This window comes from Hypomesus nipponensis, chromosome 25 (assembly GCF_054491055.1).
Source record: "Hypomesus nipponensis isolate SF chromosome 25, ASM5449105v1, whole genome shotgun sequence".
In the NCBI taxonomy this organism is placed as follows: domain Eukaryota; kingdom Metazoa; phylum Chordata; class Actinopteri; order Osmeriformes; family Osmeridae; genus Hypomesus; species Hypomesus nipponensis.
The window spans coordinates 3022501-3045000 of NC_140385.1; the positions used below are offsets into that span (position 1 = coordinate 3022501).

Consider the following 22500-nt stretch of genomic DNA (forward strand, 5'->3'; position numbering starts at 1 on the left):
GAGAGAGAGAGAGAGGGAGAGAGAGGGAGAGAGGGAGAGGGAGAAGGGAGAGAGGGAGAGGGGAGAGAGAGAAGGGAGAGAGGGGGAGAGAGAGGGAGAGAGGGAGAGGGGAGAGAGAGAAGGGAGAGAGGGGGAGAGAGAGGGGAGAGAGGGAGAGGGGAGAGAGAGAAGGGAGAGAGGGGGAGAGAGAGAGGGGGAGAGACAGAGAGACAGAGAGAGACAGAGAGAGACAGTGAGAAAGAGAACGTGAGAGAGAGGGGAGGGGGTTGCAGAGAAGGTGTAAACCAATCAGATCACAGGTTGCTGTTCATCTCATTAAACATTCATTGTCTTCCTCCTCCAGTCTGTCTGGGAGCAGTGTGTGTGTTTGAGTGTGTGTGTGCATCCTTTCATCCCCTCTCTCTTTGTCTCAATCTCTCTTTCTCACTCTCCATGCTGCAGTGCAGAGTGACTAGACAAGTCTCTAACCAGCCGGCCGGCAGACACAGACACACACACACACAGACACACAGACACACACCAGGACACACACACACAGGGGCTGAGGCAAACACGCTGGCGCTCACATCAAAGCTCTGATTGGGCCTCAAGGGCCACCATACTGGCTGCTGAAATCCTCTTTTTGAGCAGTCTGCTGACACACACACACAGAACACTCTCTCTCTCTCTCTCTGTCTCTCTCTGTCTCTCTCTCTCTCTCTCTCTCTCTCTCTCTCTCTCTCTCTCTGTCTCTCTCTCTCTCAGACTCTCTATGCTGTGTGTGTGTGTAAGTGTGGGGGGGGGGAGGTCTGTAAGTAGTATTTGGTTTCAGTGTGAGAATTATTTTGACCTTGAGGGCTAGTGACATGACACACTACAACCTCTCCTATCTCCTCTCCTTCTCCCCCTCCCTCTACCCTCCTCTCCTCTCCTTCTCCCCCTCCCTCTACCCTCCTCTCCTTCTCCCCTTCCCTCTCCTCTCTCCCCTCCTCTCCTCTCCTCTCCTCTCCTCTCCTCTCCCCTCCCCTCTCTCCCCTCCCCTCCCCTCCCCTCCCCTCCCCTCCCCTCCTCTCTTCTCTTCTCCTCTCCTTCTCCCCCTCCCTTTCATCTCCTCTTCTCTCTCCTCTACCTCTCACTCTTTCCCTCCATCCCTTCTTCTCTCTTTCCATTTCATCTGTCTATTATAGTGTCTGTTTGACATTCAGACTTAACAGAGTCAAACACACACACACAAAACACACACATACAGAAACACACACACACACTGTTCAGGCAGTGTCATATCAATAAATAATCTGCTGAGCCATTAAAGAGGTGCACGCTATTTTAGAGGAAGCCAAATCCTGTCACCCAAAACACACACACACACAATCCATGTCTCAAAAACCAGAATGCTTAGAAAGCACCGGCATTCTGAGGGCAGAACGCTGGCCTCAGGGTGCAGGCAAACACACACACACCCATTCACACACACACACCCAGTCACAAACACACACCCAGTCACACACACACACCCAGTCACACACCCAGTCACACACACACACCCAGTCACACACACACACCCAGTCACACACACACCCAGTCACACACACACCCAGTCACACACACCCAGTCACACACACACACCCAGTCACACACACACACCCAGTCACACACACACACCCAGTCACACACACCCAGTCACACACACACACCCAGTCACACACACACACCCAGTCACACACACACACCCAGTCACACACCCAGTCACACACACACACCCAGTCACACACACACACCCAGTCACACACACACCCAGTCACACACACACCCAGTCACACACACCCAGTCACACACACACACCCAGTCACACACACACACCCAGTCACACACACACACCCAGTCACACACACCCAGTCACACACACACACCCAGGCAAACACACACACACCCAGTCACACACATACAAAAACAAACCCAAACAGACACACACTCACACTAACTCTCTCACACACACACACACACACATGCTTTCAAAGAGCAGTTCAGCAGAGGGTCAGAGAGTTTAGAGGTGGTTGAGTTCATTCAGACACACGTATTGTGCTTTGCTATCACAGACATCGCAGCTTGTGTGTGTGTGTGTGTGTGTGGTGTGGAGCTAGAAGGCACAACACAGTCCTGCAGAGAAGAATTTACATTGTGGTCAGGATGGAGGGAGGGAGGGAGGGATATGGAACAGGATGGGTGGGAGAAAGATGGGGGAGAGAGGGGAGAGGGAGGTGCCTTTGAGACGGGGAGAGAGGGAGGAGAGATGGATACACAGACACACAGGTAGAGGAGAGGTCAAGGTAGGAGGATAGGATGAGGAGGAGGAGGAAGAGGAGAAACTGTAGCAAAGGAAGAGGAGGAGATGAAGAGGAGGAAGAGGAGGAGAGGACCAGAGGAAGGCTGTTTCTATCTTCTATTCTCAGTATGTCTCTGAGCTTAACTCTACAGAGAAATGGGTCACAATTCACACTCAATTCTCTCCCTCACTCACACACTCTCTGACACAGATACACCCAAAGACCAAGCCCAGATGGATCATGCTGCACAACATTCAATCCAAGCAGCACTCCGGCAAAAACATTATATTCCTTTCCAGTCCAGGAGTTAATATTCCTGGTTAGATACACACTGCCTCTCCTCATTGGCTGGGAAGTCCGCCCATCTCTCAACAGAAAAATCCCATTGGCTGATGTGTCCCGAAACCCCACCCACCTTCCAACATCTAAAATGTTGATCTAAATATCCCCCTCTTCCCATTGGCTGAGGGACATGTAAGCCCCGCCTACCTTCCTCCACGGTGGAGTCTAATTGGGTGACTTTGACGGCCAGCAGGTCCACTCTCTCCTGCAGGCCGTTCATCCTCAGGTAGAAGCTGTTGGCCTCGTTAAACAGCTCCCCGAAGATATCCTCTGCATGTCTGCCTGTACACACACACACACACACACCTTAACTGCTTGCTCTCTGACAGGACACAAGACTTATAGGATATCAATAATGTACTGGATGTGTGTGTCTGTGTGTGTGTGTGTGTGTCAGTGTGTGTGTGTCAGTGAGTGTAGATTCCTGGCCAATGCCAGAGGACAGATGTCATTTGCAAACACACACTCACACCAACAAATGCACAAACAGGCACACATTCTCACACACTGACACACACACACACACACACCAACACACACACGTACTGAGGCTGCCCAGCTGTTTGATGATGGCGGCCAGGGTGCTGTTGGTCACACACTCCAGCTCACTGGTCACTCCTTCAGGCAGCGCCCCCCGGCACAGGTGCCTGGGCTCCACACACCTCTTCACCAACGGCATGGCTAGATACCTGGGGGAGGGGGGGGATGGGGGGTGGAGGGGGGAGGGGAGGGGGGAGGGGGGAGGGGGGAGGGGGAGGGAGGGGGGAGGGGGGAGGGGGGAGGGGAGGGGGGAGGGGGGAGGGGGGAGGGGAGGGGGGAGGGGGGAGGGGGGAGGGGGGAGGGGAGGGGAGGGGGGAGGGGGGAGGGGGGAGGGGAGGGGGGGAGAGAGAAGTAAGGAAGTAAGTCAATTTGATCCATAAAGACTCAAAACACAGCAAGGCTGACCGAGGGTGCCGAACAAAAGCACACAAACAGAATCAAAATAGTTTTTTTTTTTTTTTACGCTATAAAAAACACAGTAAAACAAAATACATAACAGTAAACAACAGAAAAACAAGTAACAGCACAAGTCAAGTGGTGGGAAACGCAAGAACATAAAGGTGGGTCTTAAGCCTGGATTAAAAAACAGACAATGAAGGAGCCTGCCTAATAGGTAGGGGAAGATAGAGAGAAGGAAGTAGGATGTATAGAGATGTGTGGGATAAAGGAGTTAAAGAGTGAAATAGAAAGATTGACAAAGAGAGAGAGATAGGGGACAGAGAGAGATTTGAGTTAGAACATCTCTTCTCTAGAATTCAGAAATTGGGCCATGACTGTTATTGTGTGTGTGTGTGTGTGTGTGTGTGCCCACAATCCCGGGTCAGTGCTCTGGAGTTTTGCCATTCCCACACTTCCAAGAAAATCACCGTCACAATTAATATCTACGGGAAAACAGCCATGGTCGCACACAGTGAACACACTCAGACTAGCTGTTGACCAAGCCAGGAAGAGAATGTCACAATCAAAATCAAATGTGAAGATGATTCCAGTGTTGGTGTGTGTCCCAAAATGTATGTGATTTATTGTCCCAAACTGAACTTGACCTGTCCCAAAATGTAAATACTTTCGTTTTTACATTTTGACATTCTGACACGGGTCTTGGTTATTTGCAACACTATTTAAGTAATCCATACAGGCGTGGGGCTCAAAACAATGTCTGATTTCAATGTGATTACATACACATTGGAATACACTATTGTCTTGCTTGTTTCATGGTGGAGCTAACACCACGCTTGGTGTGGCTGTAGTCAAAAAGTTCCTCTTTATCCCCCTCCCTCCCTCATCTTCTAATGTCCCCCTCACTACTCCCCATCCTCCTCTATCTCGTTCACTCTCCCCCCTTCTCATTTCTCTTCTCCTCGTCTCTCCATCAATAAATAAGATAACATCAACCCCTCCTCCTCCTCTCATCCCCCTTTTCTTTGTCTTTCTCTCTGCTTCTTACCATGTCTTCACTATGAATAAATGAGCAAAGGCTTTATAGTCAAACGCCTATTCCCCCGCAGACATGACGGGCACATTCCTAATCCCTGGAGCGATTCGCTCGCCTGGTGTGAGATTATAGGGGTGTGTCATCTCACGCGTTAGTAATGCTGGTGTGTGTGTCTGTGTGTTTACTACATTTGTCTGTCTTTAGTGTGTGTCTGTGTGTGTCTTTAGTGTTTTGTCTGTGTGTGTGTCTTTAGTGTGTGTCTGTGTGTGTGTCTTTAGTGTGTGTCTGTGTGTGTGTCTTTAGTGTGTGTCTGTGTGTGTGTCTTTAGTGTGTGTCTGTGTGTGTGTCTTTAGTGTGTGTCTTTAGTGTGTGTCTTTAGTGTGTGTCTGTGTGTGTGTCTTTAGTGTGTGTCTTTAGTGTGTGTCTGTGTGTGTGTCTTTAGTGTGTGTCTGTGTGTGTGTCTTTAGTGTGTGTCTGTGTGTGTGTCTTTAGTGTGTGTCTGTGTGTGTGTCTTCAGTGTGTGTCTGTGTGTGTGACTTTAGTGTGTGTCTGTGTCAATGGTGTGTGTCTGTCTCCTCCAATCCCATCACTCTCCCTCACTTGTCCACTCCATTCCTACGTCTACACACTTCCCCTACGGCCTGATTCCATCTGATTCCATTATGATCTACTGTCTACACATGCACCCTACGGCCTGATTCCATTATGATCTACTGTCTACACATGCACCCTACGGCCTGATTCCATTATGATCTACTGTCTACACATGCACCCTACGGCCTGATTCCATTATGATCTACTGTCTACACATGCACCCTACTGCCTGACTCCATTATGAACTATACACACTTCCCCTAGAGCCTATCACCTCCAGTCTACTGGAGGCTGAAGGAAAAAGGCTGTATTCCATTTCAGTCCTCAGGATAAAAAGGATTCACAACGCTCAAATCCTCCTTCTCCACTTTGCGGCACACAGGTCTAGAACCGGTGAAGTTAGAAACTTGACTTAATAACGAGAACAGGTCATGTTCACCCTTAGCTATTGCTCTCTTATCAACCCTACACTCAGATTGTGCGGCTTCTCGCTTTTTTACATTACCGATAACAGGTGGCCCTCACGGAGATCTCTCCTGTTTCCGGATTGTTATTAGAAACTGTCTTTCAAACTGAGAACACTTTCCTCTGGCCTCAAGGGAAATCTGTCACCCCACACCTCATCTCAGTGTGAAAGACTGATGTATAGATGAAACTTGTTTTACATCACGATCACAGTAACATACGTCACCAGCATTACTGTGTTGCTTTTGGACGGCAAAGATATCAAGGCAGGAACCATGGGAATTTAAATTCCCCTAGCAGACCACGATGGGGGGAATCACTGTTCTCACGACACCACTCTCTTTTTTTTATTCTGTCTGTTTCTCTCTCATATCACACACGCACTCTCTCTCTCTCCATGTCTATCTCCCATCTGGTGCTGTTATTGTAGCTAATACATTTGATATTGTTGTTGTTGTTGTTTACAATTGGGACTGACAGGGCCTGTCAACAACACCTCTTCCCCGATAAGACCGTCTGACTGCAGAGAACATGAGAGAGAACTAGTCACTCAGAGAGAAGAGAGGAATGGAAGTAGAGTGGTAAAGAGAAAGGGAGAGAGAAGAGAGGGAAGGAGGGAATAGAGGGAATAGAGTGAGAGGGAGAGGGAGAAAGAGGGAGACAGACAGAGAGACAGAGAGGGAGAGAGAAATGGAGGGAGATCGAGAAGACAGGACAAGAGACTGTGAGAGAAAAGTATGTCGTGAAACCCAGGGGCCGTTGTCATGGCAACATGCTGAAAACCTGCCATGGTCTTTATGCGACACCGAAGTAGAGATGGAGGAGAGAGAGAGAGAGGAGAGAGCGAGTCAGAGAGACACAGAGGGGGAGAGACAGAATAGAATGAGAGGGAGTTAGAGGTAGAGTTATAGAGAGAGAGAGAGAGAGAGAGAGAGAGTGTTATATATAGAGAGAGTTGTAGAGAGAGAGTTATAGAGAAAGAGTTAGAGAGAGAGAGAGAGAGAGAGAGTGAGTGAGTGAGTGAGTGAGTGAGTGAGAGTGAGTGAGTGAGTGAGTGAGTGAGAGAGGGAGAGAGAGAGAGAGAGAGAGTGAGTGAGTGAGTGAGTGAGTGAGTGAGTGAGAGTGAGTGAGTGAGTGAGTGAGTGAGTGAGTGAGTGAGTGAGTGAGTGAGTGAGAGAGGGAGAGAGAGAGAGAGAGAGGGAGAGAGAGAGAGGAGGAGGAGTGGTATAGAGGGATGAAGGCAGGGGGAGGGCTGGATTTGTGTGGTGATCCAGGGATGAGACACAGTGGGGTGAGTGTGTGTGATTACACCCACAGGGAGGTGGAACAGACGGCTGGTTAATATCATTAGCACTGGTGTCCTGCCCTTTCGGAATGCGTGTTAAAGTCAGGGGTAATGCCATCACACACACAAACACACCATCCCCCACTGCCAAAACCCCAGGCAGGCTAGCAAAGTCAGTGTGAAACAGAACTACCACATTGACCAGGCTACTATGTTTGCTAGCAGGCTGGCTAACTAACTTTAGCACACTGACTGTCAGGCATTTCTAGCAGGCTAGCTAACTAACTCTAGCACTACGAGTCAACTCCCCTTACATACCACCTGTGACCATTGCTAGAACAATAACCGTCTAGCAGACTCACTAACTAGCAAGCAGTATCGCTAACTAGCCTTCCGGCTACTAAGGAGGCTAATGCATAATTACTCAACTAATTAGCTTCCTAGCTATTACATGCTAACACTATGCCTCTAGAGATGAATCTATTAGCATAGCTCCAGTGATTACATTACTATTGGTGTCAGTGTTGGGTGTGTGGACCTTCAGTATTCCTCTTCCTAGACTGGTGTTTTCTGATCAAATCAGATAATACACAACTGGCAGACAGACTTTTCAGACAGACTCTCCCTCCCTCGTTCCTCCCACTCTCTGGAGCCTTTGATGTCTGTATATGTTGATGCTTGTGGGAGAGACATAGCGAGAGAGAGAGAGAGAGAGAGAGAGAGAGAGAGAGAGAGAGAGAGAGAGAGAGAGAGAGAGAGAGAGAGAGAGAGATTGTATGATCCATTACACAGAAACGGAATTATGACTGCACTTCCTTTATTTAATCCTAAAACCAAATTATGCAAACCTAAGAGATGGAAACAACTGTCATCCCCCTCCTCCCTTCCTCCCTTCCTCACCCCCCCCCCCATCCCTCCATACCTCCCTCCTATCTGTCTCTTAACGTCTGCTGCTCCTCTCTTTATCGAACCAAAATCTTGGACTTCAAAGAATCCATGACAACGACTTCACTTAGCGTGTCCACAAAGGGGGAGAGAAAGAGTTCTAAGCTTTTTTGAAGTAAAACAGGACAAGACAACCATGAAAGGGAGGATGGGTTTCCCTACTGCCTGCCAAACACACACACACACACACACACACTAGCTTCCAACCAAGCCAGGGAGAGAACACCATACGCATACAGAGGTAAAGATGGATTATGAAACAGTGACTGAATAAAAGATGGCCCCAGGAGCGGTTGTGGGCGAGCAGACTGTCGTTATAAAGACATCAGTAACCTGTTCTAGTCACTCTGTTCCATTGAGAATGGATGCAACGTTTCCAAACCTCCCCTAACCCTGGCACGGTGTGTGTGTGTGAGTGTTTGTGTGTGAGAGTGTGTGTGTGTTTGAGTGAGAGAGAGACACAGAGATAGACAATTAGAGCGAGAGGACGTAGAAAGAGATGGAGACAGAGAGACACAGAGAGACACACACAGAGAGCCAGAGCACTGTCCCTCTGCCCTTCTCTAAACCCCGTCACACATAATTAAATGTGTTGCACTCAGCACAATCGCAACAGGTCATCCGGCAACCAATGTGAGGCCTGGCCGCCTCTCTATACCCTGGCAGCCCACACTCTACTGGGGCTGGGGCTGGGGTTAGGGCCAGGGCCGGGGCTGGGGTTAGGGAAAAAGCTGCAGTGACCCGTTAGAATGTTAGAATGTGATTGTGATGGAATGTTGTTGACAACAGTCTCCTGCCACTGTAGTTAGGGACCATACGAGGCCATAGAGTACGTTTCCTGACCGAGACTGTGGGATGATCAATACCTGCATGCCCACCCCACCAGCACACAAGGACCCTGACTACAGTCGCCAGGGAATGGCCGACAATATCGATCATGGTGACGGCATGCGGCAAATATCGCTGAGTAAGGCTAGCTGAATCGGGCGTGTGTGTTTGCATAAGTAATGGTGTGTGTGTGTGTGTAAGAGAAAGTGTGGCAAATGTATGGAAGATTTTGTGCAGACAGACACTGAGAGAATGAAACACACACACACATCATGTTCATAGGAAACAATAGCCACAACCAACCATGTTGCAACAGTACAAACAGGTAATAGAGACCTACAGTGTGAGTGAGTGTTCCAGTCTGGTCCTGCTGGTCAGCTGAGCAGACTGGGGTCAAGGGTCAGAACCACATCACACTGAACTGCAGCTATCTGCATGATCATGCTAAGCTAGGTCAGGGGTGTTAACCTCTGGTCTGGGGTCTGAGAACAGGGGGGGGGGGGTCTGGGGGGGTTGAGACTGTTCTGGAGGGGGTTCTGCATGGCTTCATTCCAGAGCACACGGAACAGTGGGACGTTCTGGAATTCTCATCATCATCATCTCATGCTTGCTCATTCTACCGGGTTTTGGAGAGCATGATGAGATGTGTGTGTGTGTGCGTGCGCATAGGTATGTACGTGTATGTGTTGCAATGCACGTGTGTGTTTCCGGTGTACATATGGGTGTGTGTTCTGGTGTGTGTGTGTGTGTGTGTGTGCGTGAATGTGTGTATGTGTTTTGTCATCACTATTTCAAGCGATGAGAGCACATCTTACTGTACAGTCCCGCCTTGTTGCTGATGAAGATTGTGTTGCGTAATATGTCAAGGCTTCTCAAAGGCCTCTAAAAAAAACATCCTCTTAAATAAAACAGTTGAGGCATCAAGAACGCTTTTAAAATCAAGCCAATCCACATCACTTAGAATTTTCGGGTTTCCGACGAAGTTAAAGTTAACAAAAGTTAAACTAATGCCTGTGGATTTTGGACGTAGAGTCTGAATTTGAGTTAGTTAGTAATATCAAGAAGGCTACTTTCTGACTTTCTCTCACAATTCCATCTATGGGCATACCTGATTAAGTATTGGTAGCCAATAATGGCTCGATTCGCGCTACCACAAATCTTGTATCCTAAACTGCCGAGGTAAGCAATTTATCATACAACAAACGCCGCACTATAACATTGTCACAACAGGTCAACAGGCCTCGCAAACAGCCGTCAACACAATGGTCAAACTGCTCCAACACGGAAAGGGGGGGGGGGGGGACAACGGCGGCTAAACGGTTTGTTGACCGTGAGAGTCGCTGGCACCGGCTGGAATAATCCTATAAGCTCAAACCGACCAACCGGTGAAACGCTTTCCGTACCTTATGGCTCTTCTGCGCGCTACACACTTCTACACTCATGTGAGCCGCCCGTGATGCAGGTTTGGCATTTCGCTGTCTAAACCACACACCGCACCGCCAACCTAGGCTTCCACATTGATGAATTATTAGGGTTCTCCAGATTGTAAATAAATGAACTGGCGGACTTCGCGTACGCATACCAACAGCAGTGAGAACGTCAGTCAATAGAGAAGCAAAATGGGTTCTGAGGTGTCAATCAAATGGTAATCGGCTTCCATCCGTTCGAATTTGCAAGATTAAATGTGTTGATTTGAACGGGTTTTTCTATTCTAGTGACTACCATGTTCTCTCGCGCTTTCATACAATGCATGGCAATACAAACAGCGTGCATCCCTTGTTGTTCTGTCGCTACTGTAGCCAAGGCTACATCACAGATGCAAAGCCGATTTTTAAACCAATTATATTACCTGCCCGTGTGCCGCTGGCGATGAACGTGTCCACTCTACGCTCTTCTGTATATTTTTTAAATCCTTTTTTCCCCAGGTCTACATTTCATTCCGGCTGCACATTTTTTTGTGGGAGCTACGGCGTTTCCGTGAGGTGATGAGCAAAACAGGGATGGAGGGATGGAGGAGAAGGAGGAGGAGGAGAGAAGAGGAAGCCTCTGAAGTGAGGAAATCTGGGTCCCCCCGCGCGCTACCCGCATGTGTGTCGTTTCCAAGGCAGCGTCGACTCTTCAGCCTGCGCGATGCAGCAGCGGTACCTAGACATCGGCTGCTGCGCATGCGCGGACGGAGAAGCCCGAGTTCAGTCGAGACCACCACCCAACCGGTTTCCCGTAGCACGAGAATGGGAAAGCTACAGAGGAACACCGCTCCGCTTCTCCCACAAACGATTGAGATACAAATTCGAAACAGGATCATTTCGGTTTCACTCCGTTATTTTTGGTTAGTGGCCAACATCTCTTCGGCCGTAAACTAGGTGAAATAATTTTACAGCAGAGAAAGACGTAGTCGTGTGAGTCTGACAGCTCAATAAAGCCTCGTGTCGTTTAAGCTTGTCATGATGCCATTTTACCACAGAGTGGCGCTCTAAACTCGCTGTGTTGATTTTGTTTCCTGAAATTAACATTCTTAAGAACACCAAACGTGCATAAGATCGATCATATCACTTCCTATACAGCGAGGGCAACGATCCTTGAGTCATCTTCTTACAATTATTGAGTGACTTTTTAAAAATGATTTCCGAGGCTTAGCCGTACTCCATCCAATACGTTTACAGGAGGACAGCAAACATGTGTGCACTCAGTATGACATGAAATGATGTAGCTTATGATACATTTTGGCAGTGGTTAAGAAGTGGGTATACTGTTTACTGTAAACTCAGCTACACGGACAGACACCGCCGTTAAATCTGCCGCAGCACCTAACGTAGACACGTAGTCACGTAATCATTCCCCAAAGTTCAACTTCGACTCCCTCGGGTGTCGCTGTCCGTGGTGCTGAAACATACATTCCAAGACGACTAGCGCGCTAGTTGGTTTCTAGAATTCATAATTAAGAGGTTAGGCTACATTGGACTGTCATACCCTATCAGCGATCGCTCGTAAAATAAGATTTTCCGCCAGATTCATGGCTAGATGTAATGGGCGGTAATCTATAGTAGACATGTCTGATCATTAAACAGCAGCTAAGCACATCAGAAAACACTGCACACTCGTTCGAAATGTAACTTTTAATTAATAGCAGCGTCACATAGGAAGTCAAACACCGTGTTGATGAAAGATGTTAAGAAGTATAAACCCAATAGCCTACGTGTCAATTGTCAAACATTCACAAGTTAAATGGTATAAAAAAAACGGCGATCAATTGTATTGTACCTTAACACATAAAAGACAGCTATATCTATGCAACACGCTTAATCACAGCTAACATACATACAAATATACATTGCGACGTACAGGAAGGGGCTGGAGTGATGGTGGTGAGGACGCTACACACCCCACATTCTCGCTCTTCGGAACTTGAACCAATATCGAATCAATCTTTATACACTGATACATTTGAACACCATTACATGATGGTTCACTTCAGTATAGCTTTGTTCTCAAATAATTTACTTGTGCCGTGAAGACTCAGAAAAGGCAAAGGACTCGATTTGTTTCGTTTTCCAAAAGTCCAAAATCCAGTATCTTCCAAAATTCGTAAGCACAGAAGTCTTATTAAGACAGTAAACTCTTGAGGCTGAGAGTTAAAGAGCGAGGGGAGAGGGCCGTAACACATCGTAATGTAACAATAACCGTTCATGTAACAACTGCTAATAACGTATTGCCTGAATTACAAGTGATAATTGACAGCAAATTCATAAAACCTATTGATATATTATGATCATTTGATCATTATTTTACATGACCAGCTCAACACATTTTTATGATTTCGTTATTCAGTCGATAATCTATTACCGAGATGATATTGTAATTATTACATTGTGTGCAAAAGGTCATTGCACATCATTGGCAATTTGATACATTATTGGTAATTATTAAATTATTTGTTGTTAGAAAAAAACAAACATGTATTTTGACATGTGTCTTATGAAAGTTGAGCTCATTTTTGTTTCTATACATACACCACTGCAGCAAAGTTCTAACCACAGGCACACACACACAGACACACAAACACACACTCCCCCCCCCCACACACACACAAATAGTAGTTTGACCCTTGACCTTAGAAGGGGGTCAGAGGTTTTCCTCATACATTCAGGTGCTCATTTTGGTTGAAAACAGATTCCACAAGCTAGCTTTCAGCTTCAATATGGTTGTTAAGGATTAATCAGGTATATTGTTCGTCGCTTCCTGTTTACAGTTTCCTGTTCTGTGAAGGCTAGGGTCAGGATAAAGCTGGACAGAGTGGAGGTAATGGTGTGTGTGTGTGTGTCTGTGTGTTTGTCTGTGTGTGTCTGTGTGTGTGTCTGTGTGTGTCTGTGTGTTGGAGGGTGCCTGTGTGTGTGTGTGTGTGTGTGTGTGTGTGAGACACAGGCTTTATAGAAAGAAATGAGAAGTGTAGATATGACATTAGTGATTAGTTGTACAGTACTGCAGGTGAACTGTAGACTATATTGTCACTGCAAGCCATGGAGGCCTTCTGCATCAATGACATTATTACTGCGCCGGTCAATTAGAACTAAGTCCCTTTTTCAGTTCATCAAAAAGGAAAGTGGAATTTAGCGTCGCAGTTACCTCCTCCCACCACCAGGTGGAGATGTTGTTCTGTGCGATTACATTCCTGCTTCCTCTAGCTTTTCCTTGCGATGTGCAGATTGATGTCTAATTGGATTCACACACACGCACGCACACACTCACACGCTGACACACGCAAACTCATGCTCGCACACACACTTCCAAAAACATTTTTCTGACTGACTTAGTTCACATTAGCTCGTGTTAGCTCGTGATGTAAATGTCAAAGACAAGCTGTTAGCTCGGCGCTAATCTGCGAAGATATCATCCATTACACATGCTGTTTCCTCTGACCCTGTCTAGGGCCCTGAGGCTCTGCCCCATGTCTGACCCTTGAACTCAGCGAGCCATGTCTTTCACTTCCGGGTTAATCATCTTAAACTTCCTGTTCATCCTTTTCCTACTTCCTTGTCTTGTCAAATAACTCAACACTCTCCCATTGTTTGTGCACCCCAATCAATCCCCAAGTGTACTTCTTCTGTCCAGTGTTTGGAGATTGGGATGCAAAGTGAGGTAAGAACACACATAAAGCCTTTGGCTCAGTTCCAGGAAGGCATGGGCCAATTCAAAACTGCCGGGTCCCAACCCTCGCCCAATCACACGCTGCTGGTGTGTTCCAAGGGGGCGTGGCCAAAGCGGAGGGCGCCCCCCAGCCCCGCCTCCTCCTCCTCATCCGGAAACATCCCCGGATGCCCCGGTTGCGTCCCGTCGTCCGTGACGTCGTCAGGCTCCGCCTCCCTCATCACCGCGCTCCCGTTCCCCCCGCCCCCGTTCCGACAGTTACTGTTCCGGTCCACGCCCGCCTTCCCCGCGTGCCCCCCACAGGGGCTTGGCGTGACGGCGTGCGGGGGCGGCCCCGGGGGCTTCACCCCGCAGCCCGCCCCGGCGTTGGGCGCCGTCTGGTACCGGCAGCGGATGTAGCTGGAGAAGGCTCTCCGGTAGGTCTTGTTGAAGAGAGTGTAGACCAGCGGGTTGACACCCGACGAGATGTAGCCCACCCACACGAAGACGTTGAGCAGCTCGGCCAGCGCGCCGCAGGAGCCGTGGCAGAGGACCATGGCCACGTTAGTGATGAAGAACGGACACCACATGACCAGGAAGAGGAAGAAGACCACGCCCAGAACCTGACGACAAAACACAGCAGAACACGTCAGAGTGGAGAGGAAAGGCAGAGAAGAAGAGTGAGGGGAGGGGAGGAGAGGAGAGGAGAGGAGAGGAGAGGGGAGGGGAGGGGCGGGGAGGGTTAGGGGAGGAGAGGGGAGGAGAGGAGAGGACAGGGGAGGGGAGGGGAGGGGAGGGGAGGGGAGGGGAGGGGAGGGGAGGGGAGGGGAGGGGAGGGGAGGGGAGGAGAGGAGAGGAGAGGAGAGGAGAGGAGAGGAGAGGGGAGGGGAGGGGAGGGGAGGGGAGGGGAGGAGAGGAGAGGAGAGGGGAGGGGAGGGGAGGGGAGGGGAGGGGAGGGGAGGGGAGGGGAGGGGAGGGGAGGGGAGGGGAGGGGAGGGGAGGGGAGGGGAGGGGAGGGGAGGGGAGGAGATGGGGAGAGGACAGGAGACGGGAGCAAAAGAGAGGAGAGGGGAGGAGAGAGGAATAACATGTGTCAGAGCAGAGGAGCAGAACTTCCTTCAAAAAGAAAGAACTGAGACTAAAGGAAGAGGACCCTCCTCACCTTGGAGGCCCGCCTCTCGTTCTTGATCGCTTGCATCATCCCCCGTCTCCCGTGGCAACCCGCCGGGTCCCGGCCCGCCGGCGAGTTGAGCTGCGACGCCCCATCGGAACTCTGAACGATGCTGATGCTCTCCGAGGGGGAGGCGCTCAACAGCGTAGGCTCCGCCCCCTTCAGGCACCCCAGGCTGCTCTGCCTCGACCGGGGCGGGGCTTCAGTGTCCGTGGGCGGGGCCAGGGGGATGTTTATCTGGGGGAGAAGGAAGTTGGCTTTGGGCGGGACCTGGAGGTTGGAGGGCGTGGCCGGAGGCTGCAAGGGCTGCTGGGAAGATGTCTTGCCCTCGTAGAGGAAGACGGTTTCCTGGCGCTGTAGGACCTGGATGGTCAGGCAGTACGTCACCACCATGATGACCAATGGGATGAAGAAGGCCACGAAGGAGCCAATCAGGACGAAGCGCTCCTCGTTGAGGATGCAGCTGCCGTTGACGAACACTTTGTCCGTGTTGTGGAGGCCGATAACGGGGATGGGCATGGAGATACCTGGAGATGGAGGAGAGAGAGAGAGACATAGAGAGAGAGAGTGGGAAAGAGAGAGAGGGAGAGAGAGAGAGAGAGAGAGAGAGAGGGAGAGAGAGAGGGAGAGAACAAATTTAATTAAATCCCTCCTCTGTACCAGGTCAGGACTGGTTTTAGGATAATGTGACCCTGGGTCTGCAGCTGGACATAATCCAGATGGAACCCTCTATGATTGATTTTTTTTATGGTTGTGTGTGTGCGTGCGTGAGCTCACCTATGGATATGGTCCACACGGCGGCTATCTTCATCATGGCCTTGGTCCTGGAGTTGAAGCGACTGTGTTCTATGGGGTTCCTGATGGCTACGTAACGGTCCAGAGAGATGGCACACAGGTGCATGATGGAGGAGGTGGAGAAGAGCACGTCCAGGTAGATCCAGAGAGGACACAGCGCGCTGGGGAGGGGCCACACATAGTCTGGAGGGGAGGAGGGGGGGCGGGGGCGGGAGAGAGAGGAAGGAAGGATGGCAAGAATGGGATAGGGCGAGAGAAGAGAGAGAGGAACAAGAGAAAAAGGGGGGAAAAAAGTGACAGGAAGAGATAGCGAGGTTAGACATGCAGAACACTCACAGATAAAACACAGGGCATCAGGCGTCGTCTCAACAGATCTGGAGGAGGAAGAGACAGGGAGGGGGGTGTGACAGAGAGAGAGAGGGGGGAAACAGGGAGAGAGGGGGGTGTGACAGAGAGAGAGAGGGGGAAACAGGGAGAGACAGGGAGGGGGGTGTGACAGAGAGAGAGAGGGGGGGAAACAGGGAGAGAGGGGGGGGGTGTGACAGAGAGAGAGAGGGGGGAAACAGGGAGAGAGGGGGGGGGAGACAGGGAGTTTGCTACATACGCAAACAAACACACACACACACACACACTGTGTCCTGTCTGGTCTGCTTGGCTGTCCTGTCACTGAATCACAATGCTAACATGACACTAGTTACAGATGCCTGAGGGGGATTCTGTCATCTCACTTCCTCCTCTTCTCCCGTGCCCTCTCCCTCACTATGTCTATCTCTCTCTCTCCCTCTCTATCTCTCTCTCGCTCTCTTTCTCTCTCTGTCCCATTATCACTCTCTCGCTCCTGCCCTTTTCTCTCCTCTCCTCTGATGTCTGGCTTTCTCTCTTGTTCTCTACCTTTCCTTGTTCTCTCTCTTTCTCTCCCAACATATCTCTCTCACTATCTCTCACTCACTCTCTTTCTCCCTCCCTGTCTCACTCTCTTTCTCCCTCCCTGTCTCACTCTCTTTCTCCCTCCCTGTCTCTGTCTCTTTCTCCCTCCCTGTCTCTCTCTCTTTTCTTCACATGCTCCCTCAATCCATTCATGCTTTCAAAATTCCGCTCAGATTCCTCATCATCACAGCGGAAAATGCTCCGACACTAGAGGGTGTGTGTGTGTGTGTGTGTATGTGTGTATGTGAGGGATAGAGGAGGAGAAGGAAAAAGAAAATCAAAGACAAGAAATAAAGAAAGAGAACTAGTGTGTGCGTGCGTGTGCGTGCGTGTGCGTGCGTGTGCGTGTGTGTGTGTGGCTGATTGGTCAAAGGCCAAGAGGTCAAGGCAGGATTACAGAGACAAGGTGAAAATCTCCCATCTGGAGAAGAATCCAGAGCTGCTGTTGCAGAGGGCTGTGTGTGTGTGTGTGTGTGTGTGTGTGTGTGTGTGTATGTGTGTGTGTGTGAGACACCGTGCCATGGACACTATGCCAGAGAAGACAGATCAGATTATCTGAAAGTAGAATGGATGAAGGGCGACATATCTCCAATTACTGCTGTGTGCTGCCCTGCCTCTCTTCTTCCTTTCTCTCCCTCTTTCTGCCTCACCCTTTCTCTCTCTCTGTCTCTCTCTCTTTCTCTCCCTCCTTCTGCCTCTCCCTTTCTCTCTCTATGTCTCTCTCTCTTTCTCTCCGTCCCCCTCTCCCTCCTTCTCCCTTTCTCCCCTCATCACATTCAAGATCAAATTGCTTCATTGGCATAACATGGTTCGTTAAATATTGACAAAACGAAAGTTTAATATCTACCTCATCTTCGTTCTACCCCTGTACACCTACCCCCCCCCCCGCACCTAGAACTACTGTGATTGGTGTAGTGGTGTAGGGCCTGCTGTGATTGGTGTAGTGGTGTAGGGCCTGCTGTGATTGGTGTAGCCGGCAGTACGGATGACAGGAAACACCTTATATGGTGTGATACCTCTGGATAGTGTATGGCTGGGCTGACACACACACATACACACCCACACCCACACACACACACACAGCTGGTCTCTGTCTGGTACTATAGCTGATGAATCTTAGCTTCCTGTAGCAAGTCCTGGATCCTGTCTCTCCCCTCCCCTCCCCTCCCCTCCCCTCCCCTCCCCTCCCCTCCCCTCCCCTCCCCTCCCCTCCCCTCCCCTCCCCTCCCCTCCCCTCCCCTCCCCTCCCCTCCCCTCCCCCTCCCCTCCCCTCCCCTCCCTATCCACCCACCCTTCCCCCATTGTCTCTCTATCCTCCCACTTTCTTAACCAATTTATCTCCCCCTCTCTCACTCTCACTCTCTCAAGGACCTCAGCCCCCACTCCCCCCCCCCCCCTGTATGCAACTCATCCACCACATGCAGGGTGGGAAATAGCCTGAAACAAGTCACACACACACAATTTATGTATATAGATGAATAAACAGACAGACCATGTCTCAATTTTCTGCCGCTGAAAGTCCATTATTTTGTTGTATGTCTACTATACTGTGTGTTGTGTGTGGGTGGTGTGCACTGTGCATGTAGGTGTGTGTGTGTGTGTGTGTGCTCGTGTTTTCTTCATGAGTTATGATTTCAGCGGGTGGAAAATATAAATACAGGACACATTGCATTCACTGAACAGTGAATCATGGCATAGTGTGTGTATGTGTGTGTCTGTGTGTGTCTGTGTGTGTGTGTTTATGTGTTTTGAATATACAGGGAACAGATGTGGTGGGTCATGTGATGCCCTAAATCACCATTTGACTGCTTACGCAAGTCCTCTAGTCAGAGAACACACACACACACTACCCCCATGTCTGGGTGGCTTGCGGGAATATCATCTGGACCTACTGGATGGCAGTTACAGTCTGTTACACACACACACACACACATTGATGCAGACAGACACATGCCCATGCAATAGAACTCCATTGTCCTGTGAGTGTGTGTGTGTGTGTGTGTGTGTGTGTCTGTGCGCAGGCCAGGAAGGAGGTAGACAATGAAATAGCGTTGATTAACTCGCCCTCATAGGTCACACTTTTTGATTGTCAGAGTGTGTGTGTGTGTGTGTGTGTGTGCGTGTGGGAAGGAAACCCTTACATCACTTTAGGGTGTTGTAGTTCCTCTCTCCATTGTAAGTCTTTACACATTGTAGGATCGTCATATGCCATCATCTTCTCTCTCTCTCTCTCTCTCTCTCTCTCTCTCTCTCTCTCTCTCTCTCTCTCTCTCTCTCTCTTCTGTCTCTCTCTTTCTCTCTCTCTCTCACTCTCTCTCTCTCTCTCTCTCTCTCTCTCTCTCTCTCTCTCTCTCTCTCTCTCTCTCACTCTCTCTCTCTCTCTCTCTCTCTCTCTCTCTCACTCTCACTCTCACTCTCTCTCTCTCTCTCTCTCTCTCTCTCTCTCTCACTCTCTCTCTCTATTTCTCTCTCTCTCTCTCTTTCTCTCTCTCTCTTTCTCATGCTGACCTTATGACATGCAGTCTCTCACTGTCCTCTTTGCTTTCTCTCAGAAAATAACACACTGTGTGTGTGTGTGTGTGTGTGTGTGATAACACACTGAGTGTGTGTGTGTGATAACACACTCTCTGTGTGTGTGTGTGTGATAACACACTGTGTGTGTGTGTGTGTGTGATAACACACTGTGTGTGTGTGTGTGTGATAACACACTCTCTGTGTGTGTGTGTGTGATAACACACTGTGTGTGTAGCTGGAGCTAGCTTGTTTACATGGTGCAGGATAATAGCTAAATCGGTCAATTGCTATTTACTGTAAGTGTAAAGTGTTCTGTCTGACTACTACAATCAATAAGTCTGATAGCATTAGCCAATAATCTGACCTGTGTGTGTGTGTACCTTGCAGTAAAATGCTTGTTGACCTTTTTATCTCTCTCTTTCACACAGACACACACACACACACATGCATACACACACACACACACACACACATCCCTGTAAGAGGATCCTGTGTTAGGCTAGGACCAGGTTGACATAACTACCGTGTTACGATGATGACTTAGTCATGACATATACACACATCCTCATGGCCATTCAGAGCCAGTATCCATTAGAATAATCAGCCTTGTCATGCCTTTTCATTGGGATGACAGGATAACACACAGATGGCAAAACTGTGTGTGTGCGTGTGTGTGTAGGTGCGTGTATGTGTGTGGGGGTGTGCGTGTGTGTATGCATGTGTGTGTACATGTGTGTGTACGTGTGTGTACATGTGTGTGTGTGAGAGACAGAGAGAGACAAATACAGAGCAGTATAGAACATGGTACTGTATCTGATATGGAACTCAAGGCTTTCAGATCTTAAGGGCTTTAAATCCCCTATAATCTCTACATGCGCATCAGAGGTTCTGTAAGAGTCTGTGCAGATTGATGTACACTGATGGTGAGCTGAACATTGGAAGTAATCAAAACAAGCAAGGCTGAACACACTGCCTTCTCTCTCTCCCCCTCTCTCTCCCCCTCTGTCTCCATTTTGCTCCATCTCATCTACTGTAGAACTCATATTTTACTATTATATTGGAGCAGGAATTGTGGAATTTGTAGTCCAACATACTACACAGGCTGTTAATGGGAGCAGGAGCTTGTGGGTATGTTTGTAGTCCTTCTCACCATACAGGATGTTGATTTGGGAACAGGAATTTGGGGTATTTTTTCCTACGCTCCATGCATGATGTTTACGAGAGATGTGGGGATTGTGGGTATCGCAGTCCTTCTCACTAGATAGGATGTTAATGGAGGCAGGGAACTGTGGGTATCGTAGTCCTACTCACCGTACAGGATGTTGATGAGGGAGATGGGCATGACCAGGATGCCTACAAGCATGTCCGCCACGGCCAGCGAGCGCAGGAAGAAGTTGGTGGCGTTCTGCAGCTTCTTCTCCAATGAGACGGCCAGGATCACCAGGATGTTCCCGCCCACCGTCAGGGCGATGATGACGAGGATCAGGAGGGCGGGCCAGTTCTTCTCCTTCATTGCCGCCAGCGAGACGCCGGCCCGCGCCGCGCTCGCGTTCCCCTCTGCCCCGACCCCCGTGACCCCTCCGAGTCCCACCCCCCAGGGGAGAAGGCTGTGGTTGAGCCCCAGGGAGGCGTTCACGGGCCAGGTCACCCACCCCCCCACCTCCAGGGAGGACGAGGTGGACACCAGCCCGCCCAGGACGGCTGATCCTGGGGCACCCATCCTGGAGACGGGGGCTTGGGTGATCTGGAATGTCCTGGAGGGTCCGTTTGCTTGCAGTACACCCTCTTCACCTGCAGGGGGATGCGGAGGGCTTGCAGCAAGCACCTCGGGACATCAAGAGACTTTTATCTGAGAGGTGGATGGGAGGAGTTTGGATAAGGGAGGATGGATGGAGGGAGGATGGAGGGTGGGTGAAGAAAGAGGAGAAAGGAGGAGGCGTAAGGAGAGGGAGGATGGATGGAGGGAGGATGGAGGGTGAAGGAAGAGGAGAAAGGAGGAGGCGTAAGGAGAGGGAGGATGGATGGAGGGAGGATGGAGGGTGAAGGAAGAGGAGAAAGGAGGAGGCGTAAGGAGAGGGAGGATGGAGGGAGAGGAAGGAAAATCAAGAGATGTTTTGATTATTTTCTCTGGTTATGTGTTTCTCCCTGGGTATGGTAGTACTGTTCTCTCACCTAACCCTCAGGTTCAACATTCAGGAGAGAGAAGAGGAGGGGTGGAAGTAAAGGGTGAAGGAGGAAGAGAGGGGAAGGGTAGAAGTGAAGGATGAGGGAGGAAGAGAGGGGAAGGGTAGAAGTGAAGGATGAGGGAGGAAGAGAGGGGAAAGGTAGAAGTGAAGGATGAGAGGAAAAGTCTTCTGCCGTTCTCGTTGGGGGCCGATGACTACAAGCTTACACTTCTGGTTCCACTTTTTCCGGTTCCGGTTCCAAAACTGAAGAGTCCGTAAACCCTTCAATGTGTCCCGTCTCCTCTCTACGTGTCCTAAATCTCCAGGGTGTGTCCTGTAACCTTAACGGACAGCTTGTCTGATGCTCTTTGGGGTTCGAACAAGGGGCTGGAGTTCTCGGAAAACCCCATGTCGAAAACCCCCGGAAGAACGTTCTAGAACAGAGAGTTGAGGGTTTCTGTTATGTCCGCCATGACAGTTGTTGAAAAGTCCTCTTCTCCTTCTCCTCCTTCTCTGCTCTCCTTCTCTCCTCTTAGTAGTAGATGAGTCCTCTTCCTTCTTTCCTTCCTTCCTTCCTTCCGTCCTTCCTTCCTTCCTTCCTTCCTTCCTTCCTTCACAAGGTTAGAGTGCTTTCAGCTTTTCAGGTTGCAAGGTTCTAGGAAGAGAAATTAAAAGGAGGAGTGAGAACAAAAATAGAAAACTGTTGATGTTATCCTACCAAAGCAAAGTGATGTGCCTAAAAGGCCAGTGACTCATCTGTCAAAGGCAGAATGAACATTCCTAGTCTAAGCTTGTGCCTCAATCTCAATCAGCCTGCTATAATAGCACTGTGTGTGTGTGTTTCAACTCCACAACACCTCTTTCTATTCTGCTCCTGTCCTCATGTCCATTTGACACCCTCATAAACCAACAAGGATGTATGTGTGTCTGTAGGTATGCAGGTGTGTGTGTCTTGTATTTAAGATAAGTACCTCTTGTGCCTCTATGGTGAGGTGACGTAACAACAAGGACATCATTCATTCTGTGTTTGAGACACTCTTAGAGATTCTAGAACACTGAGAAGGCCAGGG

At 49.4% G+C, this 22500-nt stretch overlaps 2 protein-coding genes across 4 annotated transcripts in view; both read right to left on the minus strand.

Annotated features, from left to right (window-relative positions):
* Positions 1-11113, minus strand: part of LOC146221781 (actin-binding protein WASF3) — a 16971-nt gene extending 5858 nt beyond the window's left edge. Inside the window, 3 exon segments of the mRNA XM_084691347.1 lie at positions 2793-2927; positions 3192-3334; positions 10584-11113. Of these exon segments, the coding sequence (XP_084547473.1) occupies positions 2793-2927; positions 3192-3324 (268 nt within the window). The 5' untranslated portion in view covers positions 3325-3334; positions 10584-11113.
* A 722-nt stretch (positions 11114-11835) lies between these two features.
* The window catches only part of htr2cl1 (5-hydroxytryptamine (serotonin) receptor 2C, G protein-coupled-like 1), a 53644-nt gene continuing 42979 nt past the window's right edge, over positions 11836-22500 (minus strand). For 2 of the 3 annotated variants that reach the window (XM_084691346.1, XM_084691344.1), the window contains exons 3-7: positions 21438-22085; positions 20577-21114; positions 15807-16007; positions 15021-15556; positions 11836-14481 (exon numbers count right to left, since the gene is read on the minus strand). In XM_084691346.1, the coding sequence (XP_084547472.1) occupies positions 13954-14481; positions 15021-15556; positions 15807-16007; positions 20577-20985 (1674 nt within the window). In that variant the 5' untranslated portion in view covers positions 20986-21114; positions 21438-22085 and the 3' untranslated portion in view covers positions 11836-13953. The remainder of the gene's footprint in view (positions 14482-15020; positions 15557-15806; positions 16008-20576; positions 21115-21437; positions 22086-22500) is intronic. The other variant, XM_084691345.1, reaches the window with a different exon arrangement.